Here is a 24,206-nt window from a genome sequence, read left to right as displayed (position 1 = left end):
TTGGGTTTAACGTCGCGTCCAAGATTATTGCACTTATATAGCGACGTGCATGCACGTGTATGTATGTGTGTGGCTGCTTGTACTTGTCCGGACTGATGCCGGTTTATAGTGCTAGCACACTGAGATACCATGCCGCAGTTTAACATGAATACCCCACTCAGACACAGAATACTGACTCCGAGCCGACCAGTACTTGTTTTAGCCCCTTAATACCGAGCGCCAGACAGGGTAACAACAAGTACTATCTTTTAACGTCTTTTGGTATGACGCGGCCGGGGATCCAACTCCGGACCTTCCGCTCTCCGGGCGGACGCTCTACCACTAGACCACGGAGGCTGTCCCGTGGATGGGAACAAAAGCCATGGAGAGTTGGGAACTTTAGCAGCTTCTTTGAGATCGGACAGCTTGGAAGGTTGCTCGCCACTGTCGCCAACAATGGTTTTCCAAATCTCGAAGTCTTAAGAAATGGCATTCTGTGGAACAATGTTGAAATATTGATTAATTATGTCATGATTAAAGTAATTCTCAACGTCAATTCTCAAAATTGTGACCTAATATGTGATTTCATGAAATGCGGTAATGGCACCCTTAAAATACGTTTAATGGTATATACGCTCTGGAACGACCTTCCTTAAGATTCAAGGCCACTGTACAGATGATTCCCATCACACACACACGTCTATAGCTCTTCTCCGGGGTTGCAGGTCTGGTATATGCAGTACCTATAGTTATGATTTCTAATGTTGAAAAAAAGTGTCTGCCACAAAAACTACACTGTCGCAATGGGTTATTTACCAAAACAATATTTAGGTTCAAATTTAAAAAAAACAAGAAAACCTCTGGTTTTGCAGTTGTAGCAGAAAGAAATATCTAGTCTTCAAAATTATACATACATGTTTCTAATTGTATCAGTATTCAGAGCTGTTATTCGTCACTTCCAGTTGAGTGGAGAATGGGGTTATTTCTTTGTTTCAGGTTGGAACGTGTCAGTTGATGGTAAATGTTATTAATCTCATACATGTCTAAATGCAGTACTGTGAGCGTGGTCAGTGTTCGTTGGTCCAGTATTCAGGAATGTCGACCTAAGAGAATGGCTGTTGGTCCAGGACTCAGGAATGTCGATCTAAGAGACTGGCTGTTGGTCCAATATTCAGGAATGTCGATCTAAGAGACTGGCTGTTGATCCAATATTCAGGAATGTCGATCTAAGAGACTGACTGTTGATTCAATATTCAGGAATGTCGATCTAAGAGACTGGCTGTTGGTCCAAGCTGGAACTTCCTGTTGCAGAGTGAGTGAGTATGGTTTTACGCCGCTTTTAGCAATATTCCAACAATATCACGGCGGGGGACACCAGAATGGGGCTTCACACATTGTACCCGTGTCCGGAATCGAACCCGGGTCTTCGGCGTGACGAGCGAACGCGTTAACCACTAGGCTACCTGACCAACCTGTTGCAGAGTGAACAGATAGGGTAGGACAGCAAGTTCAACAGATTTATTTGCCATGAACATGACACAATGTTCTTCTATACCTCATTATTCTCAAACGTATACGATAGATTAAGCATCGAGAGAAATACACTGTCACTTTAGGGAATCATCCTAAGACAGCGGGTTCGAATCTCGGATTCACCATGAGTGTGATGATGCATGGGGTGTCAGCACCATGCCCGTGTTCAGAACTTCGGTAAAGGCCTTCATCACTTCGTGTTTCCCTCCCAGAAGCAACCGGTGATGAGACCCGCAGACATGGTTCATGCATGTCCCCCTACACAATATTCCACAAGACCTCCCCCGTGGTCTAGTGGTAGAGCATCCGCCCGGAGAGCGGAAGGTCCGGAGTTCGATCTCCGGCCGCGTCATACCAAAAGACGATAAAAGATGGTACTTGTTGTTACCCTGTCTGACGCTCGGCATTAAGGGGCTAAAACAAGGACTGGTCGGCTCAGAGTCAGTATACTGTGTCTGAGTGGGGTATTCATGTTAAACTGCGGCATGGTATCTCAGTGAGTTAGCACTATAAATGGGCATCAGTCCGGACTAGTACAAGCAGCCACACAAACACACACACGTACATGCAGGTCGCAATATAAGTGCAATAATCTTGGACACGACGTTAAACCCAATTTCACCTCACCACCGAACCAATATCATACCAAAATCAATCACTGGATTGTCCGGTACAGATTTGATTATTTACATACCCCCGTCTGGAATATTGCTAAGAGCGGCGTTAAAAAACAAGCAATCAATAATCAAAACCCGCTCACTGTTAGATTCGTTCTATAGCACCTACATATACACGACCCTAATATAGACAAAGCTAAATGTTATAAAAACGCCATAAAGACGTCAACAAAGCTGGGTAAAGAATGGCTTCTTTCAGCATGCTAGTCATAAAAAGTAGCACCACAATTTCTGCGAATCAGGTGTTAATATGTTCCTAAAATAAACACGCCAACGTGTGCTATGTCACCTTGGCTCGGGTAAATGGCTCTAGGAATAACATTCTCCGACATGAGACAGCGAGAAGCATCCGTTCTGGAAAGCGCTCATGTTACAGACTGGACAGACATTAATGGCTATGACCCGGGGCCTCTGCAGTACATGGCTAGGTATGTAAGCTGTGCATCAGTGCCTCAAAGATTGTTGTGGTTAAAGCGTTGTCACACGGAAGATCTGGTATTTATTCTCCACTTGGGTACAGTCTGTGATGTTCTTCCGAAACAGAATCCATTTGGCGTAAAAGACAAAATAGTACTGTAACTTATATGAATATATTACTGGAAATTGATGATGACACCAGGTGTTCTTAAAAAGGGTAAGCATGTGCTGCTGTATCGGTATACCCTTTGTCAGAGGCATCTTGTCATCTGCTTGTATGCGGTTTGAATAATGTTAAAAAGGACTACATGTGAGTTGAAATTGGGTTTAACGTCGCGACCAAGATTATTGCACTTAAATAGCGACGTGCATGCACGTGTGTGTGTGTGTGTGGCTGCTTGTACTAGTCCGGACTGATGCCCATTTATAGTGCTAGCTCTCTGAGATACCATGCCGCAGTTTAACATGAATACCCCACTCAGACACATGATACTGACTCCGAGCCGACCAGTCCTTGTTTTAGCCCCTTAATGCCGAGCGCCAGACAGGGTAACAACAAGTACCACCTTTTAACGTCTTTTGGTATGACGCGGCCGGGGATCGAACCCCCGAACCTTCCGCTTCCCGGGTGGACGCTCTACCACTAGACCACGGAGGCGGTCTAAAAAGGACTACAGAAGGCAGCATCTCAAAAAGTATTAAGTACAAATATCCTGGAAATATGACCGTATGATTGTAGTATGTTTGATACTGCTGACATGACACGTCATTTAACTCACGGCATGTCAGCCTAGTATTAGATTCAGGGCGGATACAGGCCGGTCATAGGGGTTTACTGCTTTGGCGAAACCGACGAGCGAGTGCGTGGTGCCAACGAATAACGATCAAGAATTCGTGATTCAAAACAACCACAGACCCAGGCAGCTGAAATATGCAACAGCGAACACCACCTGGGCCGCGTGGCATGGTTTAATAAATATTAGCATTATCTATTTTCCAATCTTACGTTTCACAAAAACTTGTAGCATGTTCAAGGCTCCTGATTGTAAAAGGGCAACCTAATCCCCCACTCTTCAGAGCCCGTATCACCACGACTAATGTCCCTTCTGAGAAGTTCACAAAATCTATTCGCGTTCTTTTGAAGTGCTTCAATTTCTTTTAATTAAATTCTCCAGTAAACAGACAGGCAAGTCTGAAACATGGATGTTTTTGTATAATCTAATAAGCTCAGGGATATAACACACATCTTCCTGTCAATCCTTCATACACATCAAACCAGCTTAAACATGCGTGAACGTGTTTATTTTAAGTGATACAACCTGTATCTAGGAGAAGAGGCTATAACGAACAGGGGGATCTCTTGCACTGATGGTTCCTGTAAGTCAGCAAGGCGGAGAGAGGTGGGATGTTTACTGGTAAGACTGTGGGAGCGATATTGAGTTATCTGCGCTCCAAACACTGTTTATATCGTCTTGGACGTTACAGAAAACCTCGAGGAACTCAGGGTGTTTTTAGAATCTGTGTCAGTGTCTGGATTAAGCCTGCCTCCGAAGAGCATGTCGAAGGACAAGGGACCTGCGCTTGTGTTAATGGCCGTGGATAACAGTACCCACTCCGAATACGCATTTAATTGTAAGTATTAATTATGGATATATTTCAGCACTCAATCTGGATGTAAATCCAGGTATTGATCGTTGGTTCGTATGGTTGGAAGGCTTGGTGGTTGTGTCACTGTACCTGCTTACTGTTTCGTGCCTGTTCTGTGAAGGCTGGAATTAAAAGAATCAATGGTGTCACTAATTCGATACTGACTTCATCATCCTTTCAACGTTATCCGGGTTAAAAGCCGCAACCTTTGCTTCTATTGACAAGGTCATCGACACGCTGGCCAAGGTCAGCCTGACACGCACTTGTACCGAACGTCTACTGTCATGACGTGGTCGACATTATTTCTTGCGATATGCTTGTCCTCTTGGCGAATTTCTGTTAGTACGCCATGCTTATCCTTCGGCGAACATCTTCAATGACGCCCTCCTTATCCTTTGGGCGAAAATGTTTGATCACGCCATGTTTATCCTTTTGGCGAACATATGATGTCCGTCGCTCTTATCCTATTCGTAATTGTTTGGTTGGCATTCTAGAAGATGGTTAGTATGTAAGAAAACGTAAACTTTGTGGATAACAACTTCTGACTTATTGAATTTATAGATGTTTCAATGTAGATTCTTACACTGTTATCAAGCTTAAGTGACAACAACTAAGTGATGAGAGGTATATAATCCTCATCCCTACGGTACATCTGGCTTCATTACATATGTGCTTCTTTACCTGCTTGCTATTGGGTATTCTTACTGTACACTGGCTTCATCCAAATATCTGTAGGCTACTTGTTATCTATTACCTGTTGTTGTCAATGTTAATCCGCTGCATATCACAACATGTCATGCACTTGATTGTGGTCACTCCAGCTTGATAACGGTGTAAGAATCTACATCGAAACGTCGCAATATCCAATAAACCAGAAGTTGTTATCCATAAAGTTGTATTATTTTTACCTATTCGTGATATTGTGTTTGGGGTATCCGTGTAATGTATATTTACCAGGTGTCCTTATGAGTTTATCCTTTGGGAGGATAAGTGATCCAATGCTTGCTTACCCACGCTGTTTTTGTGTTAATGCTGACTATATTATTGCGACATGCTTTAATTGCATGCAATTACTGCATCATCACTGAATGCGCGGTCGTTGTCATGTTCGCTGCTTCACGGTGACTTACATACTCAACATTACAATGGCATTACGTCTTGGCAACGGTTTGTGTATGGTGGCAATAACGTCATTCTGCCACCCACTTGTTGTTCTTGGAGCAGAGGGGAATTCCGATGCTGTAAAAGGGTTCCTTGTATAATGCTTTTGTGCTAAAAATGCGCAATGATATAAACATAACATACACTACGGATTTTGTCCGATAATGAATTTGACAAATTTTTAACTACATGCATACAAAATTATGCTACAAAATAAATGATAGGCCAATCGCTTGTTGACAGGAAGCGATTGTTTCAAGAAGCATGAACTTTTTTCGGACGTCGAAATATTTGGTAATTTTCTCGAAGCAGCCAGAAACCTGTCATCAACTGATGAAATCTCAGTGATTAGATATTATTGATTTTCTATTTTCGTCAGGTAGGGTTGCTGAATATAGCTGTTTCTGATCAGAAAAGCACCGCAAACCATGAAAATAAGAGACGGATATTTCCGATGAACATAACAATTCCAGCTTATGGTAAAGAACCACTACGAGTATAACCAAGCATTCATGACACCTGAGTCATTGCAGTTACCTGAGATAGAAATAGTTCATGGGGATTGACACATTAATATATTCTCTGAATGAAGACTGAAGTGGTAAACGTCTATGCCATGATTAACTTTTCGCCTTCCATCAAAATTATTTAATGGCCACTGTGATTTCACATTAAACGCCATGGTTACATTGATGACTATTATGGATTCCCGAAGGTCGTTTGGGCATAGATGAGTGAGTGAGGATGGTTTTACGCCGCTTTATGCAATATTCCAGCAATATCACGGCGGGAGACACCGGAAATGGGCTTCACACATTGTACCCCTGTCGGGAATCTAACCCGGGTCTTTGGCGTGACGAGCGAACGCTTTAACCACTAGGCTACACGACCGCCCCCATAGATGGACTTGTGGCTTTCCTTGCGTAGAGTGGCAACCGTACCAGGATCCGCTGATTGTGGGTTGTTCGTATCCAAGATTCGATTATGGTTCTCGGTTTGTCAGAATCATTGTCATGTTTCATCCAAGTGGTAAACTACCACGAACCGCTTTATTTCGGGATGTGCTGCAACATTAAGCTGACCCGTGATATAACTGAAACCCTTATCAACGCGGCATTAAACCTATAACTCGTTCACTCACTTACTCATCCGTACATTTGTGACAGTGCATCTACATGTGTATGATGCCATCAAGGAAGGTGTTGAACCCAACTCACTCACTTATGCTGGTCGTGGAAAGGGCCACTAGAAATGAGAAACCTTGTCCTCCGTTAGCTATTCATGTACGTATATACATGCTAAATTTATCCTTCAAGTAAATGCATTTAACAGCGTTCCACGATTTCATCATATCCATGGCGCCATCTGAGAAAATCGCGTCCGTCTTGCAATGATCTCACTAAGACAAGAGATAACATGTGGAGGAGGTTAGGTGGGGTTGTTCCTACACAAAGTGCTATGTATGAGGCATTCATCACGGCAAAGAACCTTGTGCATCTTAGTTGTATATACACCGATGACTTCTCTCTGGTGCCAATCATACTGGACACAAGGCATCCTTGGACAATGTGATGGAATAATGTATGTCATGGTTCCTGAAAGTCGCTGCTTGATTAAAATGCATTGCACAAGTGTAGGATATTTTTTAACGTTAAAAACGTAATTGTCCTAGGGTTTATTTATTGAATTGGATACATATATGGTAATGATCAAATCCATGAGGACACCGTATTTTGTCATTTGTAATCTTCTAGGCTGACAACTTTTTAAAAAATAATTTCTCCATCACGAGATAAACCGACAACTAAAGAGCGACGAATAAAAAAATGCTTATAGCTTTCTCATAATGATGTCTCCTCAAGTCCCATGCTTGCGACAATTTCAAGGCTCGGGAGAATAATGATCACAGCTTTGAAGGCTAATGCTCATATCAATGTCGCATTTTGGATACACGTTCCCTTGGGTTCGTGACATCTTGAGTTGACGTCGTCCAGCTTTGTCGAATTGTTGTTTTTTTGTCTTGTCAACCGAACGTTTTAGAAGTTTGTTTTAAGATCATGTGCACAACCTTTTGGGCCTTTTGAAGCAAGTACCCACAGAGGATCCGCCTAATGAGGATTGGGTAGTTCAATGTGTGGTCTATCTGGTCTGTGTGAAAGGGTGCATCTTTGTCCATCGCTTGTCTGCATTGCTTGGCAGGTACACACTGATGTCTCAACCGTAAAACACCCTCTCGGTTCTGAGCTTCTGCGCCCAAAGGGTAGTACCATCGAAGAATATTTGTGTTGTGTCTTGGTTTTAATTCCAGGTGATAAAGAAATCGTTTGGGACACTTGACATTTGATTGGATCCACCCGTCCTTTATTTAGATATGGCGGTCAAAGTTTGCTCGCGACCTTCTATGAAGGTGTCCTTACATTTAAACGTAACAGATCTGATTTTAAGGAGAACCGTACTTTGAACCACGTGTCCCTAGCAGTGTATATAAATGATCATCATAAGAATCCAGCTGCGCTGTGTCGGCCGATATCCGAACAGTGTTGGTATCTATACACTATCATGTCCATAAAGACACTAACATCAAGGTGAAGCCTTCTACTTCTAATGTGGCAGAATTAAATTTAATCAAGCTTAACTCCAATGATTCAACCATGAGATTTTATTTGAATCTGGCATTATCGTGTCATGCAGGGTGTTGAAAGGTGTCTGGGTGCTTTCTGGTCGAAATCCGCGTTGATGAAGGAGGTGGGATTGCGTGGTATTGCTACAGATGGAGTTACTTGATAGGCAGTTGATATACAATTTAACCATGCACTTGTTATTAGTTCAATGACTGATCTTCCGTTTGGTACTGTAGCGGTATTCTGGACTTCCTCATTGATAACATCTACGTAGAATGTAGAGGTAAGACATCTAGGCAAGAAGTAGGCATTGCCATGGACACAAGTTGAGCTCCCCTTCTTGCGGATCTGTTTCTTTGTGCATGAAGCGGAATTTCTGCTCTGATTGGCAAAGTCAAAACAAGGTAATTTGGCAAAGAAGTTTAACTTAAGCTTCATGTGTATCGATCATCGTTCAATGGCAATCAAATAGACAATTCCTGCTCTTTCTTCCAACATTTCAATGAGCGTCATACGACTCTTGTTCAGAAGTTGTTTGATCAAGGTTACAACATTCAAGACCTCAGTGAAGCTTTCAAAACGTTTTATGGTAGACATGTGGAGGACATTTCCAAATTTGACACATAAGTGACAAAAATGATGCCCGATGCAATTTCCTACTTTGACGTGTACCATATATGAAGAATTGACTTGCCTTTGCGTGTTTTTGTGACGGGTGCCACCCATGATTATATATACGATGCTGAAATACGTAGAACAATAATCTTGGTGAACCTGATATTCGAACCGCGATCACAGGTTTCTGGTACAACTAAGGGACGCAACTCATAGCAAACTGCGGCGCCTTAGACGACTGGACCACACCAGGTTTGCTCAGGTCTTGATAGGGGGTTAAACTTCCCCTACAACAAGGTAATTTGTGCATTGTACACATAATGATGCTGAACCACCTCAACGATTGAATGACTGGAGTACAGTGCTTTGATAGGGGTTTATAATAATCCCATCACTTAAGATACTCAGCGGTCCTGCAGGCTGTTATCTAGATTCCTCCCACCTCTAATACAGATGAAGCCTTGTGGCGCTTATGCTAATGCATGGCGTTTCATCTCTTGGTTATGCAAACATAATTGCACGTTCTGCCCATTTGCGACTCAATCTCCTGTCGAGTGTGGACTTCGTCGTTGACGACAAATATCAATTGTGTTCCGTGTAACATATGCTTGGGTGCATAATCAACGCTAGAAATGGTAGGTGCGTCAGGTTCTTGTCGCTGAACATGAAATGTGTGAGCATGAGTAACAATAACGGATCAGTGTTTAGAGCCAAAGGTTTTCAGAACTGGCACCTACGTTAATACAAACGCCTAGGGCGACAAAACGCAGTCGACTGCAAGGTTTTTACACGTCCAATGTACTTGTACCAGGTACTTAAAAATGCAATGACCTTTCTTTGGGCATTTCTCAGCTAAATTCAACCACTTGGCTTTGGGTTGAACCGGCCCATCGTATTGAATGCGGGAAGTCCACAGCGTAGGGCCACCGTCGGTAATGATCTATCTTGACTTGTTGCTCGGTGCAATACCACAGTGCAGGTTTGTGGTAGTCTATGTCATGTTGCCCTGAGTTTGAAGAGTCCTCGTTGAGATAGAAACATCTGTTGCATCTATGTTATCGGTTCTCGGCTGCAGTCATCAGACGTCTTCCCATGATTCCGACTCCCACAGCTGAACCACGCCGTGTCGTGTTGCTGAATGCATTTTCTGATTGAACGTTCTGTAAGTTTTAATTAGGATAACTTGGTCTGATTAAAGATTGCGTTTTTAATGCCTCCGGGTAAATTTGAATACTTCATTAGTTGTCATGTTTGAGGAGACGAAGATGCTGATTTGATGATGTGTTGATAGTGATATGACTATTGTGATTAAGATTATGTTTGTTTGTTGTTTAACGCCGCACTCAGCAATATTCCAGCTATATGACGGCGGTCTGTAAATAAAAGAGTCGGAACCACACACTCCATTGATTGACATCATAAAGATAAGGAACTCTGGTCATGTGATTATTGTTACAAGAATATATATATAGTGATATTATTATCATGAAGATGATAATTATGGTGATGTAATTATAATGAAGAAAATGCTGATCATTATAAATTAAATGATGAAGCTTATTTGATAAAATTGATGATTTAAATAAAATTCGATGGTGTAAATGATAACGATGACTGAAATGATAATAGTTATGTTATTATAGTGATGATGTGATGAGTGAGTGAGTGAGTGAGTATTGTTTTACGCCGCTTTTAGCAATATTCAAGCAATATAACGGCGGGGGACACCAGAAATGGGCTTCACACATTGTACCCATGTCGGGAATCAAACCCGGGTCTTCGGCGTGACGAGCGAACGCTTTAACCACTAGGCTACCCAACCGCCCCGATGATGTGATGAAGATGATCGTGAGGAAGATAATACTTGTGTTGTGGTACTGACTGTCATCATACGTGAAGCAAGACAACTGTCCCAATAAGCCGCCTGATTGTACTGGCTCTCGTTCATTATCTGATCTTTGTCTATAGCACAGCACCAAGCTGCAACATTATCCGTAACGAGATTCCAGACATCAATCTGTGCCATTAGCTGAAGCCGTGATTTGGGAGATAAAGAGTCGAGGATCAATATGACACAAGGGTCTCTTGTCCTGATCAGGTCTGGGGGAAGAGCGGTGGACAATGGCGCTCAGTGTGTCCAGCTGCTACATGCATACACTGACCGCAACAGAAATGATGGAGACAGTATCATACCTTGTGGCCACACTGCAGAAAATAACATAAACAGAGGGGCTATTATATCGATTGTACAGTTTGAGAGACTAAGGTTTTACGCCGCTTTCAGCAACGTTCCATCAATATCAAATCTCGGGACACCAGCCACACCCATACTACATGTACGGATTCGAACCCGGGCCTTCGGCGAACGAGCGGATGTTTTTAAGTAATTACAATTTGAAAGAACTGTTGTTAAATTTGAATATGTCACTCATTCCTGCGATAGTTTGTAAAAAGTAATCTGTGGCTCGTTAATTTTGTGTAAAAAATAATTGGTTCAATGAAGACCGGGTAAGAAATTAATTTACATCCACATGACCCCTACCATGTTTAAGATGTTGTACATTTGTGCCCAAAAAGCACATGTATTGATTTTCAGAGATAATAAAAGTACATTTCTCTTGTGCCAAATTCCATTAATAAGTGGATGCTCATAGCGCTACAGAGGAAATAAAACAGGCATGATATTCAGTAAACTACGGTTAAAACGAACACAAAGGGGCAGCTAATTTAAGTTCGTTATAACCGTAGTTCGTTATAAGCATGACTACAGCATATATACAACAGTGTCCGGGACAAAAGAATAAGTTCGTCATATCCGTCAGTTCGTTTTAAGCGTGTTCGTTATAAACGTAGTTTACTGTACATGTAATGAACAAAATTCAGGCCGTAGTGTGCATGGAACAGATGTGTTTTCAGTCCACTCTTGAAGGATGGAATGGTGGCTGACAAGCTTCAGTTCCAGTTCCAATTGGTTCCATTGTGTAGAGGCTAAAGGCTAGTATGTTCTCTGACCAATTGCAATCTGGTTGCAGGGATTAAGTTTGTTGTCAGAACAGAGAGATCTTTAAGGTGTATAGTTCTTCAAGAGCTCAGGGATATATTCATGTGTTTATCCTTATAGCTTTGGTAAGTCAGAGATATGATTTTGAACTCTGTTCTCACCGGTAGTGGCAGCCAGTGCAGTTGTTTCAAAGTTGGTGTAATATTTGAGTATTTGCCAGTTCGGATACAATACGAGCAGATGTATTTTGAACAGACTGTCTTGATATTGCTCACGATTTTACGAAGAGATGAGTTGCTCCTGTTGTAAGATGTCTTATACCCGCCATGTTAAATTTAAAAGAATTAAGAATCTGCAGAGCGCGTTTTGACAATTCTTGATACATGTGTCACTAACAATTTCACCCGCAGATAAGCGTCTGTTCTAACAAGATGTCTGCTATTGACAATGTAAAATTAAATTAAGAATTTGCACAACGCATTTTCCAATTAACAACTCCTCAAATGCGCTTAGACAGACCATGATTGATCAAGTCAAAGGCTCTCTTGAACAGACAGGTCTTGAGAGTCTATTTCTGTTTCTCGGATGTCTTGTGACAGATTGTTCCATAGCAATGCGCCACGTGTTTTGGTCCGTGGCTTTGGTACCACGAGCGGATGTTAATCTTTTGATCGGAGAGGACGTTCTAACTTGTATGGTACTGTCAATTCCCGTAAGTAAGCAGGAGCCAAACCATGCATTGCCTTGTAAACCAGCGTGATTAGTAATTGCTCTCTTTGTTGGATTGATAGCTAGTGTAGTTCAGTCAATATTGAAGTGATGTGTTCTCGCTTGGGTGTTCTTGTCAGAATATTCCCAGCTGTATTCTGAGCACACTGTAGCTTTTCCGGACCCTTCTTTGATCGACCAAATTACAATAATCAAACCTGGAGACGACAAAAGGTTGGATAAACAACTTGTGGCCTCGACGTTGACATATCTCCTGATTTGTCCGTGGTTGTGAATATGGTATATTGCATGGAGTGGGAAGGGTATTTGCATATGGTTGTGATTTTCTTATCCAAGCTGTAGAGCGGATCGATGATGACGCCGACGTTTCTGACACTATATCAGGGTATATTCACTCTCTCTCCAATGCTTAAGTCAGCGACAAAAATATGAATTTGCGAGAATTTTTAGCAGATGACCAATAGCTCCTTCAGTTTCAAGAAGTGTGTTGCCATCCATTCCCTGATGCTATCCACACAACTAATTACAGTTGCGTAGTTATTTCTGGAGGACAGCACCGCCCCGTGCGATGACTCCGACTGGTAGGGTATATACTGTGAAAAGGATAGGACCCAACACCGATCCTTGTGGTACTCCAAATTTCAGCTGCTGTTTTGCCGACGAATTTCCACTAACCTTTCCAGAACATCTCTTTTAATTCCAAGGCGATATTGCAGAATGTTGAGTAGGATGTCATGATAATAATGTCAAACGCTGTTGATGGGTCGAAGAGTACCAGAATTGCTGCACCGTGATTCTTAAATCCGACCAAGGCAGTTTCGGTGCTGTGGCCTATTTGATAAGCAGATTACATGATGCCATCCAGTTTGGTAGTAAGCATATGATCTTTCAGCTGGATTGCTACAACTCGCGCGATGACCTTGAAAAGGAAGACTTGAATCAACACTAGTCTGTAGTTATTCAGTGCATTAGGGGCCAAAGTTGTCTTTCTAAGAAGAGGAGTCTGGTTGGTTGTGACGTATTGTGACACTCCTTGAGCTGCAATGTAGAAATCTGAGATCGCATGATTTGGTAGGAGGGCTGGTTGAAAGCATGAGAGTCCTCAACACGTTGCAGATGGGAAACGCGCGGACTGCACTGTGTTTTCAGTAAAAAAATTAGACAAAATGTTGCTTTGGTTGTACCTGAACAAATTGCAGAATATGTAGATAAGATGTCTATGACACCCAGCAGCTGTGTCTTAGCCATTGTTTATCTCTTTATTTTTTTAAAGTCTTAATTGAAATTATATCTTAAATCATCAAACCGTGAAGAAGTATTTTTTGATTGCTGACAAAGGGCAAGGACGGTTCATTTTATAGATATAATATCGCTAAATTAACATATGACAAAAGCAACTGAGAGGTATCGTTTCTTTTGCGCTTCAGCTTTATACCGATACAAAATGTTACTGCTTTCAAATAGTTCTGAGCCCCGTGAAGATTCGGGGTAGAATAGGTCTTCAGCAACACATACTTGCCGTAAAAGCTGACTATGCTTGTCGTAAGAGGCGACTAACGGAATCGGGTGGTCAGGCTCGCTGGCTTGGTTGATGCATGTCATAAATCCCAATTGCGTTGATCGATGCTCATGATGTCAATCACTGGATTGTCTGGTCCAGACTCAATTATTTACAGACCGCCGCCATGTAGCTGTAATATTGCTGAGTGCGGCGTTAAACAACAAACAAACAAAAATCATATAGTTCTGAAGTCATAACATGAAATAAGTTGTGAATACTACTGATTTGTATACTACTGATCTGCCTGCGTATTGATTTGATAGAGCAAGTAGACTTATTTAAAACCAAAGTGAAAGTATATTGATTTGACTTTGCACTTATTTGTTCTGATTTATATGGTACTGATTTGAATAGTTCCAACACTCGATTGAATTATTTGACACAGACAAACAATCTCAACTGAAAGAGAGAGACACATATGTACCAGCGCCACCGTTACCACCAACTCGATGTCAGTGTGAACTGTCTTTAAAACACATCTGTGACGTCATTCTATTGTTTGAACGCTCCATTATTTCTCATGAATGGAGAGTTGCTTGTCAACTGTACATTATCTTAAAGCAGCATTTGAATTTTTCAAATATTTTCAACTACAGAATATTTTGTCAAAGTGTAAAAGTAGGGATGAGTTTTAAGTAGGGGAATATCCTCGTAACTCTCCATTCCTTAAAAATAATGGGCCTCGGCTCTTGCGGGGCCTCTGCTCCATTATTTTTAAGGAATGGAGAGGTACTCGGACATTCCCCTCCACATAAGGATTACCCCGACATGTGTGGAGGCATGGTTGTCTCACTCCTGTTCTCATCGCACCAACGGAGCACGATGTTTTAGCAGAGCACTGTGACCTGATCTAATAATGGTAAGTGGAATCCGAGAACTGCAATCACCTCTGTTTAATTTGGTCTCCACAGAACTCTTGTCGAGAACTGCACACCAACATCAACCAAGCCACTTAGATGAATTTCATAACACTGTTGGGCTAATTCCCATCTTAAATAAACAACACTCCAGCACCCATGTTCCGATTCTATAGTTCACCAGGCAGAGGCTTAGCATCGATTTGCTGGGGACAAACATTCCTTGATTGGTTGCTGAAAGACCGGTTTTAGATGATCAATAATTCTACCGTTACCAAGGAGGGATCCCAATCTGGTTCGGTGCCACTTGTCGGAAAACAATCCTGGAATTTTACGGTGATTACCCAAACAATGGATGTGATTTTTATGAAGTCAATGGAACTATATCAGTTCAGAAACATTACTTCTACTGAGAAACAATCTTTCTGGCAGATATTTCTGAGAGCTGAACAGGTGTAGATGTTTGTACTTAGATAACCATCGTCAAACTCCATCCTCCCCACTCCATCCCCCTCGCTTCATGCCGTAATGTAAATGTCTTGTCGTTATTCCAAAATAATTTAAATTGCATAGCAACAGCATCTGTAGCTATGTTCATTGAAAACTAGCAATTTATCTCAACGGCTTCCATTCTTTGCTGTCGTGTTTATTAGGAACGGTTCTCATTACAAACCACCGCAACGTTACACTTGTTACACTCCTGTGTTCTAAATGAGATTATTTATTTTTTGTCTTTTATTTCTTTAGAGCGTGCATCATGAACATGTCACATGTATTCGATAATTGATGACGGTTTCGAATGTCATAATTTAGGGAAGAGAACGCTATGTTTAAAGTTGCGCGTGTTTATGTGTTTTTTTATTGTTGTTTGCCACATACCTCTACGTACGTGTCATATCAATCATGAGTAGCACGTGTCGATAGGGTAGGTTGAATTTCATTTCACGTGTATTAAGTCTTTGATAGAAATTTAGGTGAGGTGAGGTTAAATGGGGTTAAACGTCGCGTTCAAGATTATTGCTCTTATATAACGCACGTGTGTGTGTGTGTGTGTGTGTGTGTGTGTGTGTGTGTGTGTGTGTGTGTGTGTGTGTGTGTGTGTGTGTGTGTGTGTGTGTGTGTGTGTGTGTGTGTGCTTTTTGGGTGAGGTGAAATGGGTTTAACGTCGCGTTCAAGATTATTGCTCTTATATAACGCACGCGTGTGTGTGTGTGTGTGTGTGTGTGTGTGTGTGTGTGTGTGTGTGTGTGTGTGTGTGTGTGTGTGTGTGTGTGTGTGTGTGTGTGTGTGTGTGTGTACGTGTGTGTCTGTGCTTTTGGGGGGAGGTGAAATGGGTTTAACGTCGCGTTCAAGATTATTGCTCTTATATAACGCGCGCGCGCGCGTGCGTGCGTGCGTGTGTGCGTGTACGTGTGTGTCTGTGCTTGTGGGGTGAGGTGAGGTGAAATGGGGTTTAACGTCGCGTCCAAGATTATTGCACTTATATAGCGACGTGCAAGAACATGTGTGTGTCTGTGTGGCTGCTTGTTCTAGTCCGGACTGATGCTGATTTATAGTGCTAGCACTCTGAGATACCATGCCGCAGTTTAACATGAATACACCACTCAGACACAGTATACTGACTCCGAGCCGACCAGTTCTTGTTTAAGCCCTTAATGGCGAACGCCAGACAGGGTAACAACAAGTACCATCTTTTAACGTCTTTTAGTATGAGGCGACCGGGGATCGAACCCCGACCTTTTGCTCCCGGCTGGACGCTCTGCCAATCGACCATGGAGGCGGTCAGATAGACATTAAAAAGTTTAGTCACGTAAACAAAAAACTGTTTTGGCTAATACTTCTTTATTGTGACGTTTCAAGGCTATTTCTTCATCAGGTCCTAATCCCAAAAGAGTTGCATGTCGTGACAATAGAACCACGCCATTTTAAATATGCATATCGTTTGACTGTTAAGAATAAGATTTTTAAGTATTCAAGATGGCTCGAATCATTCATCCTCTACACAATTTTAATCTGTTTGGCTTCAGATGTAAACAGATTATTGGGTACATGTTGTTTAGTTTGGTTGTAAATGGATGCAGTGTGTCCTGGGGAGAGATGCGTCTGCTTGTGAAGAACAACGTCTGGGTTCTGTAAATAAAACGATAAAACAGTTTCCATAATCATAAAAAAATATCTACTACAACACATGATGAAGTCGGAATGAAAGCAGCATCCATTCCGACTTCATCATGTGTTGATGAATCGCTATCAAATAGTGATGGCACCAGGAGCTCACTTACAAATAGACGTATCCTGCCTCGCCCGTAAACCCACGTAAGTGAGTGAGTGAGTGAGTATGGTTTTACGCCGCTTTTAGGAATGTCGAGCATGGGGGGGGGGGGGGGGGGGGGGGGGGGGGGCACCAGAAATGGGCTACACACATTGGAAACCTACGTAAACACTCACAAGAAAGTGTATAGAACTCAGAATGTAAAGCTCTCCGGATTCCAATATTACGGACCAACGCTATATAGTGCGACAGAAAATAACAACGATAACATGACAATCTCATATACACTTAAATTGTTTTGTTTCGATGCATGATCTCCCACTATGATATCCGTACTAAACCTTTGGTGAATAGTTACACCTCTGGACGGAGACTGCATCATGGCAGCCAGCATGTTGCCACTGTAGACAGTAAGCATTTCTTATCAATCACGTTATTCAACCTACATTCACCATATTATACACACACACACACACACACACACACACACACACACACACACACACACACACACACACACACACACACACACACACACACACACACACACACACACACACACACACACACACACACACACACACACATATGGGACTGAGATTCAGCGGAAGTGAGAATGAGGGGGAATACGGTAAACTGACCTAGGCGACGTTGACTCGGGTTGGTAACACCTTCACCCGATGACATGGTACACAAATACATATACATCTAGATACCCAAATATACGTACAGCTTTACCTGTTGCTAAGCATTACTGAGGGTTGTCTTGTGAGATAAAAAGCTAGCTAAATATCGGTCACTACTTAGGTTATGTTTATGTTTTAATAACAGCCAGTCTGTTTACTGGGGAAGAAATCGGCCAGGACCACGCATCGGTACCAGCAACTTTTGACATGACTTACCATATGTACCATATTTTTCAGATGAACAGTTGACTCGCCTTTGCATGTGTTTGTGACGGGTGCCGCCGGTGGGGCCGGATACGCTCACCCTTTCGCGAACACCTGTGATTTATATACACACGCTCATTATATAGTCGGAATCGTACATTCGACTCGGCTTTTAGCAGCGATTTCTTATGAATATGGAATGGGCTTTGTCGCTTTTATCTAAAACCTGAAACATTCTCATCCCTCTTTGATACTGGATCCCTAGGCTCTAAAACACTCCGTACAAAGAGAGAGAAATTACAGGCCCTGCAAATGTGCCACCAACTCCCTGTCTCAAAGATTAACCATAATCCTTCATGCAATCAAGGAAGGATTTTCTTGTATTCACAGTATTTGAGACAATCGGTATAAATACCGTGTGGATTCTCAAAAGCCCAAAGGATTTGCTTCTGTGCTATCTCGGAAAAGACCTAAATACAATTATGTAAAAATCATTTGATGTTTAAGTTTGTACATCACTATTCCACACGACAAACTTAAGGGAAAACTCATTCCTTAATCCATGGAACATTTGTCACGAGAGGTGGTGACCATCTATATACTTATATACAACTCTATGTCTGAAGGTTCGGGACAATTTGTCAAAAATGGAAGGTGGTGTCATATGAAGTTTATTGAAAAGCAATATGAAATATGAAATGCTGGACTTCCACATAGAAAATATCAATGTAAAATATGATGATAATTCTCAATTACTACACTTTGAACAAGATATTGTTAAGTCATGTTGATGTTGAACAGCAATCAAGACTCCCAGCTAATGGTTCAAAGGCAGTTTGCGATGAATTCAGATCTTAACAACGCTACAATGTTTCAGAAACATGCCTGTCAATGAGAGAAGGGAGCCGGCACCTGCTTTGTTGAGTGATAATAACATTCACAATCAGTTTAAAGTTTCCACTGGTTTCTGAGCTGTTCACATATATAATCACCAACTTCCTGTGAACGGTCAATTTCGAACGTGAACACAGATATGCTGTTCACAAAACAAGTGAGTGAGTGAGTGATTGAGTGAGTATGGTTTTATGCCGCTTTTAGCAATATTCCAGCAATATCACGGCGGGGGACACCAGAAAAGGGCTTCACACATTGTACCCATGTCGGGAATCGAACCCGGGTCTTTGGCGTGACGAGCGAACGCTTTAACCACTAGGCTACCCGACCGCTCCTACAAAACAAGGGTTATAATAGGGGCATTTGAGTATAGCTATGGTAAAGGCACAAAATAATAGGGAAACGTTTTAAGGGGGCTATTTAAAATTGGAAAATACTCGATTCTGATAGTCACTGGTTTCAGATTACAATAACCACCACCATCAAATCTGTAAATAATAAAACAGTATTTTTTATCATAAATGGTTTAAAATTTCTCTTTGAAAAAGGGGGTACGGGTGCCCAGTCGTCTAAGGCGCCTCGATTCGCTGTGCAGAGTTGCGTCCCCTGGACACGCCAAAAACCTATGATTGTGGGTTCGAATCCCGGTTCGCCCCGATTATGTTAGGTTTGTCAGCACCATACCCGTGCTCGTGGGTTTCACCGAAGTGGTAAACGTCTGAGACCTGCATCACTTCGAGCTTTCCTCCCACATTAAGGTGACACGCCGTGATATAACTGGAATACTGTTAAAAGCGGCGTTAAACCGAACTCACCCACTCACTCTTTGAAAAAGGCTCCCTCTACAACGTCATCGTCTTTCTTATCAGTCCACTATTACAGCAAACAGATAAAGGTCAGTACACTGCTGATTCTACTGCTAAGGTTAAAACAAATGCAAATAACACGTCACGTTGCTGCTATATGTTTAACCTACATATCGAAACATTCCTTCTTCACCAAGGATGATTGCACGTGATTACAATTATCTTGTTTGGAGAACAATTGTCTCTCAAACCATTATTCCACACTAGCACGTTTTGTGACTTTAACAAACTATGTGTATTTATACACACGAGTAGTCATGAAATAAAAGCAAGGACTTGAAAGAAATGGAAATCTGTGTTATGTAATATTTCAAGTTTGTACAAATGCATTAGTCATTCCAAGCCTGTGTATATACAACGCTATTCATTATACAATAAACACATCGGTTGCAATATTCCAAGTGTTTATATATGTGTCTTGAGTGAGTGAGTGAGTGAGTGAGTGAGTGAGTGAGTGAGTGATATTCCAACAATATCACGGCGGGGGACACCAGAAATGGGCTTCACATTTACCCATGTGGGGAATCGAACCCGGGTCTTCGGCGTGACGAGCGAACGCTTTAACCACTAGGCTACCACTGTCCCTGATCAATCAGAGTCTGTTTCAAGGGTAGAACATTGTGAAATATACCTATGATGTAATATTACAGATATGTTCAGGTATATAAGTCATGTACGTCCTATATACAGCGATAATGTAACTATCTTCATTATCAATACATATCTGGATTGTAACATTACAAATTTGTTTGAAAGAAGTAGCCATTTAACATCGGGGTGTGTGTGGCGGTTGCTGGGTGGTGTGAAATGTGGCCTGAGGGTCGGTGGCTCAAAACACGAATACATGCCAAGCACCTAAAAATTTAGGTAGCTATTATGTAGCTATAAGCATATGTACTTGTAACATCAGGGGAACGTGCGGTTCTAAGCGTATCTTGCCCGGAACAACACCACATGCCTCGGTAAAGACAATCACTTCGCGGTAACTGTACTACCAACCCATGAAGATCCGGGTTAGAATTGGTCTTCAGCAATCATGCTTGTCGCAAGAGGCGACTAACGGGATCGGGTGGTCAGGCTCGCAGTCTTGGGTGATGCATGTCATCGTATCCCAATTACCTAGATCGATGCTCATGATTTCTATCACTGGATTGTCTGGTCCAGATTCGTTTATTTACAGACCACTATCATATAGCTAGAATATTGTTTATTGCGGCATTAAAAAACAAACAAACAAAACGCGGAACTTTGGATCGATCTTCAATAAACGCCACACAAAAGGGTATTTCACAGGATATTCTTCATACCGGATACTCGGTAAAGAGAGAACCGATGTCATATTACACGGTTATATACCGTTCTTATCCCGATAAACTCGGTAAAGAGAGAACCGATATATTATTACACAGTTATATACCGTTCTTATCCCGATAAACTCGGTAAAGAGAGAACCGATATTATATTACACAGTTATATATCGTTCTTATCCCGATAAACTCGGTAAAGAGAGAACCGATATCCATATTACACAGTTATATACCGTTCTTATCCCGATAAACTCGGTAAAGAGAGAACCGATATTATATTACACAGTTATATACCGTTCTTATCCCGATAAACTCGGTAAAGAGAGAACCGATATTATATTACACAGTTATATACCGTTCTTATCCCGATAAACTCGGTAAAGAGAGAACCGATATTATATTACACAGTTATATACCGTTCTTATCCCGATAAACTCGGTAAAGAGAGAACCGATATTATATTACACAGTTATATATCGTTCTTATCCCGATAAACTCGGTAAAGAGAGAACCGATATTATATTACACAGTTATATACCGTTCTTATCCCGATAAACTCGGTAAAGAGAGAACCGATATTATATTACACAGTTATATACCGTTCTTATCCCGATAAACTCGGTAAAGAGAGAACCGATATCCATATTACACAGTTATATACCGTTCTTATCCCGATAAACTCGGTAAAGAGAGAACCGATATTATATTACACAGTTATATACCGTTCTTATCCCGATAAACTCGGTAAAGATAGCACCGATATTATATTACACAGTTATATACCGTTCTTATCCCGATACACTCCGTAAAGAGAGAACCGATATTATTTTACACAGTTATATACCGTTCTTATCCCGACACTAATATCTGCCCCTCGACCAGTGGCTCCGGAAGCACTCCAGTTATCATTCTGAACTCAAGCTGTCTTTACATCCACTTCACGTATCGGGTATACCGTATTCGACGTAACCCGCTCTAATAAGCGCTATTTACTAGGATATTGGCTAGTGGACAATCCAAATTAGCACCCCTTCCGATTGATCAATGTACACAAGACCTATTTATTCGCGTATAATACGCACTCGTGTGTTATATGCACCCTTAATTATGGGCAATTAAATTCTGGAAAAATATATCTCTCGTATATAAACTTTTCAGGCTGTCAGCATAAACCACGAAATTTATCTTTTAACTCTGTTTTTTTCCCCAAAATAATATAATAAGAGCCTACTTTTTCTAATTTTGAAGCGCCCTTGGCGCTTATTACGTCGAATACGGTCAGTCAAACACACCGGCCGTCAGATCCACCATCTGTAAGAAGCTTGGTTATGTGCATGGTCTAGACGCAGTTAGCTACATACAGCTCATAACGGGTTAGATGTGACTTTCCGATTGACCATCAATTAACATACACAGGAGCGTTCTCAATGCCTAATCAACTTGAGAGACCACTCACTACAAACGTACACAGAAAGCATTCTGAGGTTCTTTCTGGGTTGAAGTACCATTCTCATCTTTACGGATTTTCTGAAGTGTTAAATGTTTACAACTTGCGGGCCATATTGAGTTTTTATCCACATTAAGCGAACCCTGTGATGTGATTGAAGAAGTGTTAGAAACGGCGTTAACTCCCCCCCCCCACCCCCCCCCCCCCCCACCCCACCCCACCCCCCCCACCCCCACCCCCCCACACACACACACACACACACACACACGCTCACTCACTCACTTTATTAGTTGGTCCTGTGTTTGCAACGTTGGCTAGGGATTTTAAAGACAGGCAACCCAACTCTCTCAATCACACACTAAAATTTGTGTGTACTTTTATTAACCCTGTGTCACGCAAGCACAATTCAAATTTATTGTACCATGCCTATATGAGATATTGAAGTACGGTATTTTATTCAGCAGAACATTATCACACTACAGCATTGTACTGTACCATGTGTTAAATGTACTGAGACATTGTGCCCTTCCACGTATTTATGTTATACAGCATTGTACTGTATCATGTGTTTTTGTAGTACGGCATTCTACTGTAACGCGTATTTATGTAATACAGCATTGTACTGTATCATGTATTTTGGAGTACGGCATTCTACTGTACCGCGTATTTATGTAATACAGTATTGTACTGTATCTGTATTTAGGTAATACAGCATTGTACTGTAATATGTATTAATTGAGTACGGCATTGTTCTGTATCATGTATTTATGTAATACAACATTGTACTGCAATATATATTTATGTAATACAGCATTGTACTGTAATATGAATTAATTGAGTACGGCATTGTACTGTATCGTGTATTTATGTAGTACGGCATTGTACCGTACTATGTATCAATAGAGTACTGAATTGTACTGTACCATGTATTACTTATGTATAAATAAATCATTGACGAGGTTAATTTCGCTTGGAACCTATGTCGGCATGCCCTTCCTGACAGTCGATATACAGATAACGGTGATGCATATATGCATGTCGCATTTTCTCGCCATTAAAAAACTCTGAAAACACTGATAAAAGACAGACCCAGTTTTTATCTTTGCCTGACCAGTTTTTATCTTCAACGGAACCAGTTTGTCGTTTATACAACCTTACGAACTCCTCATTCCCATAACAACCATAATGTAGTTCTCATCGTCGCCGTTAGCCACCCAGCAACGCCTCATCCCCCATCCTCCCCCTCTCGACGTCTCCCCGCCATCCAGCGACAGCGCGTTCCACTGTATCGATCAGAGCGATCACTACAACCAGTGACCGGCGCCTCGGTAAGATGGCCTCATCCGAACCTCTCGTTCTTTTAGCCGTGGATGGAAGCGAATTCTCGGAATATGCCTTCAACTGTAAGTACAGCCACACATATTCTACCCCCCACATAATCACACTGTCTGCATGTGTAAAAAGAACGTTGTGAAATGCGCGGCGAGGAAACACGCCTGCAGTGGCTGAGAAGACGAACGTATAGGTAATCGCGGTTGATGAATGGAGCCGTACCTGCTTTGCCTCGGTGTAATTGGAGAGATGGGATGTGTTTAAACTTGTGTGTTCTTTCCTAACTGTGATACCACTGAAACCATTCCCGTTCGGATTTGTATGATGATAAACATAGCAGATGTTTATTTTCGAAGTAAACGGTATTCTACCTTTATCAAGTAATCAAATGTGTTTACAG

The 24,206-nt window shown here is 41.7% G+C and overlaps 1 protein-coding gene across 2 annotated transcripts in view; it reads left to right on the top strand.

Annotated features, from left to right (window-relative positions):
* Positions 1-3,943: 3,943 nt before the first annotated feature.
* The window catches only part of LOC124136031 (universal stress protein in QAH/OAS sulfhydrylase 3'region-like), a 57,065-nt gene continuing 36,802 nt past the window's right edge, over positions 3,944-24,206 (top strand). Inside the window, exon 1 of one of the 2 annotated variants that reach the window (XM_046501782.2) lies at positions 3,944-4,238. In XM_046501782.2, the coding sequence (XP_046357738.1) occupies positions 4,163-4,238 (76 nt within the window). In that variant the 5' untranslated portion in view covers positions 3,944-4,162. Of the gene's footprint in view, positions 4,239-23,604; positions 23,878-24,206 lie in introns of those variants that run through there. The other variant, XM_048383106.1, reaches the window with a different exon arrangement.

The sequence above is a fragment of the Haliotis rufescens genome, unplaced genomic scaffold, assembly GCF_023055435.1.
Source record: "Haliotis rufescens isolate VD_foot unplaced genomic scaffold, xgHalRufe1.0.p SCAF_44, whole genome shotgun sequence".
Taxonomy (NCBI): domain Eukaryota; kingdom Metazoa; phylum Mollusca; class Gastropoda; order Lepetellida; family Haliotidae; genus Haliotis; species Haliotis rufescens.
Note: the sequence above shows the minus strand (reverse complement) of the source record. Positions and strands in the feature narration are given on the sequence as shown.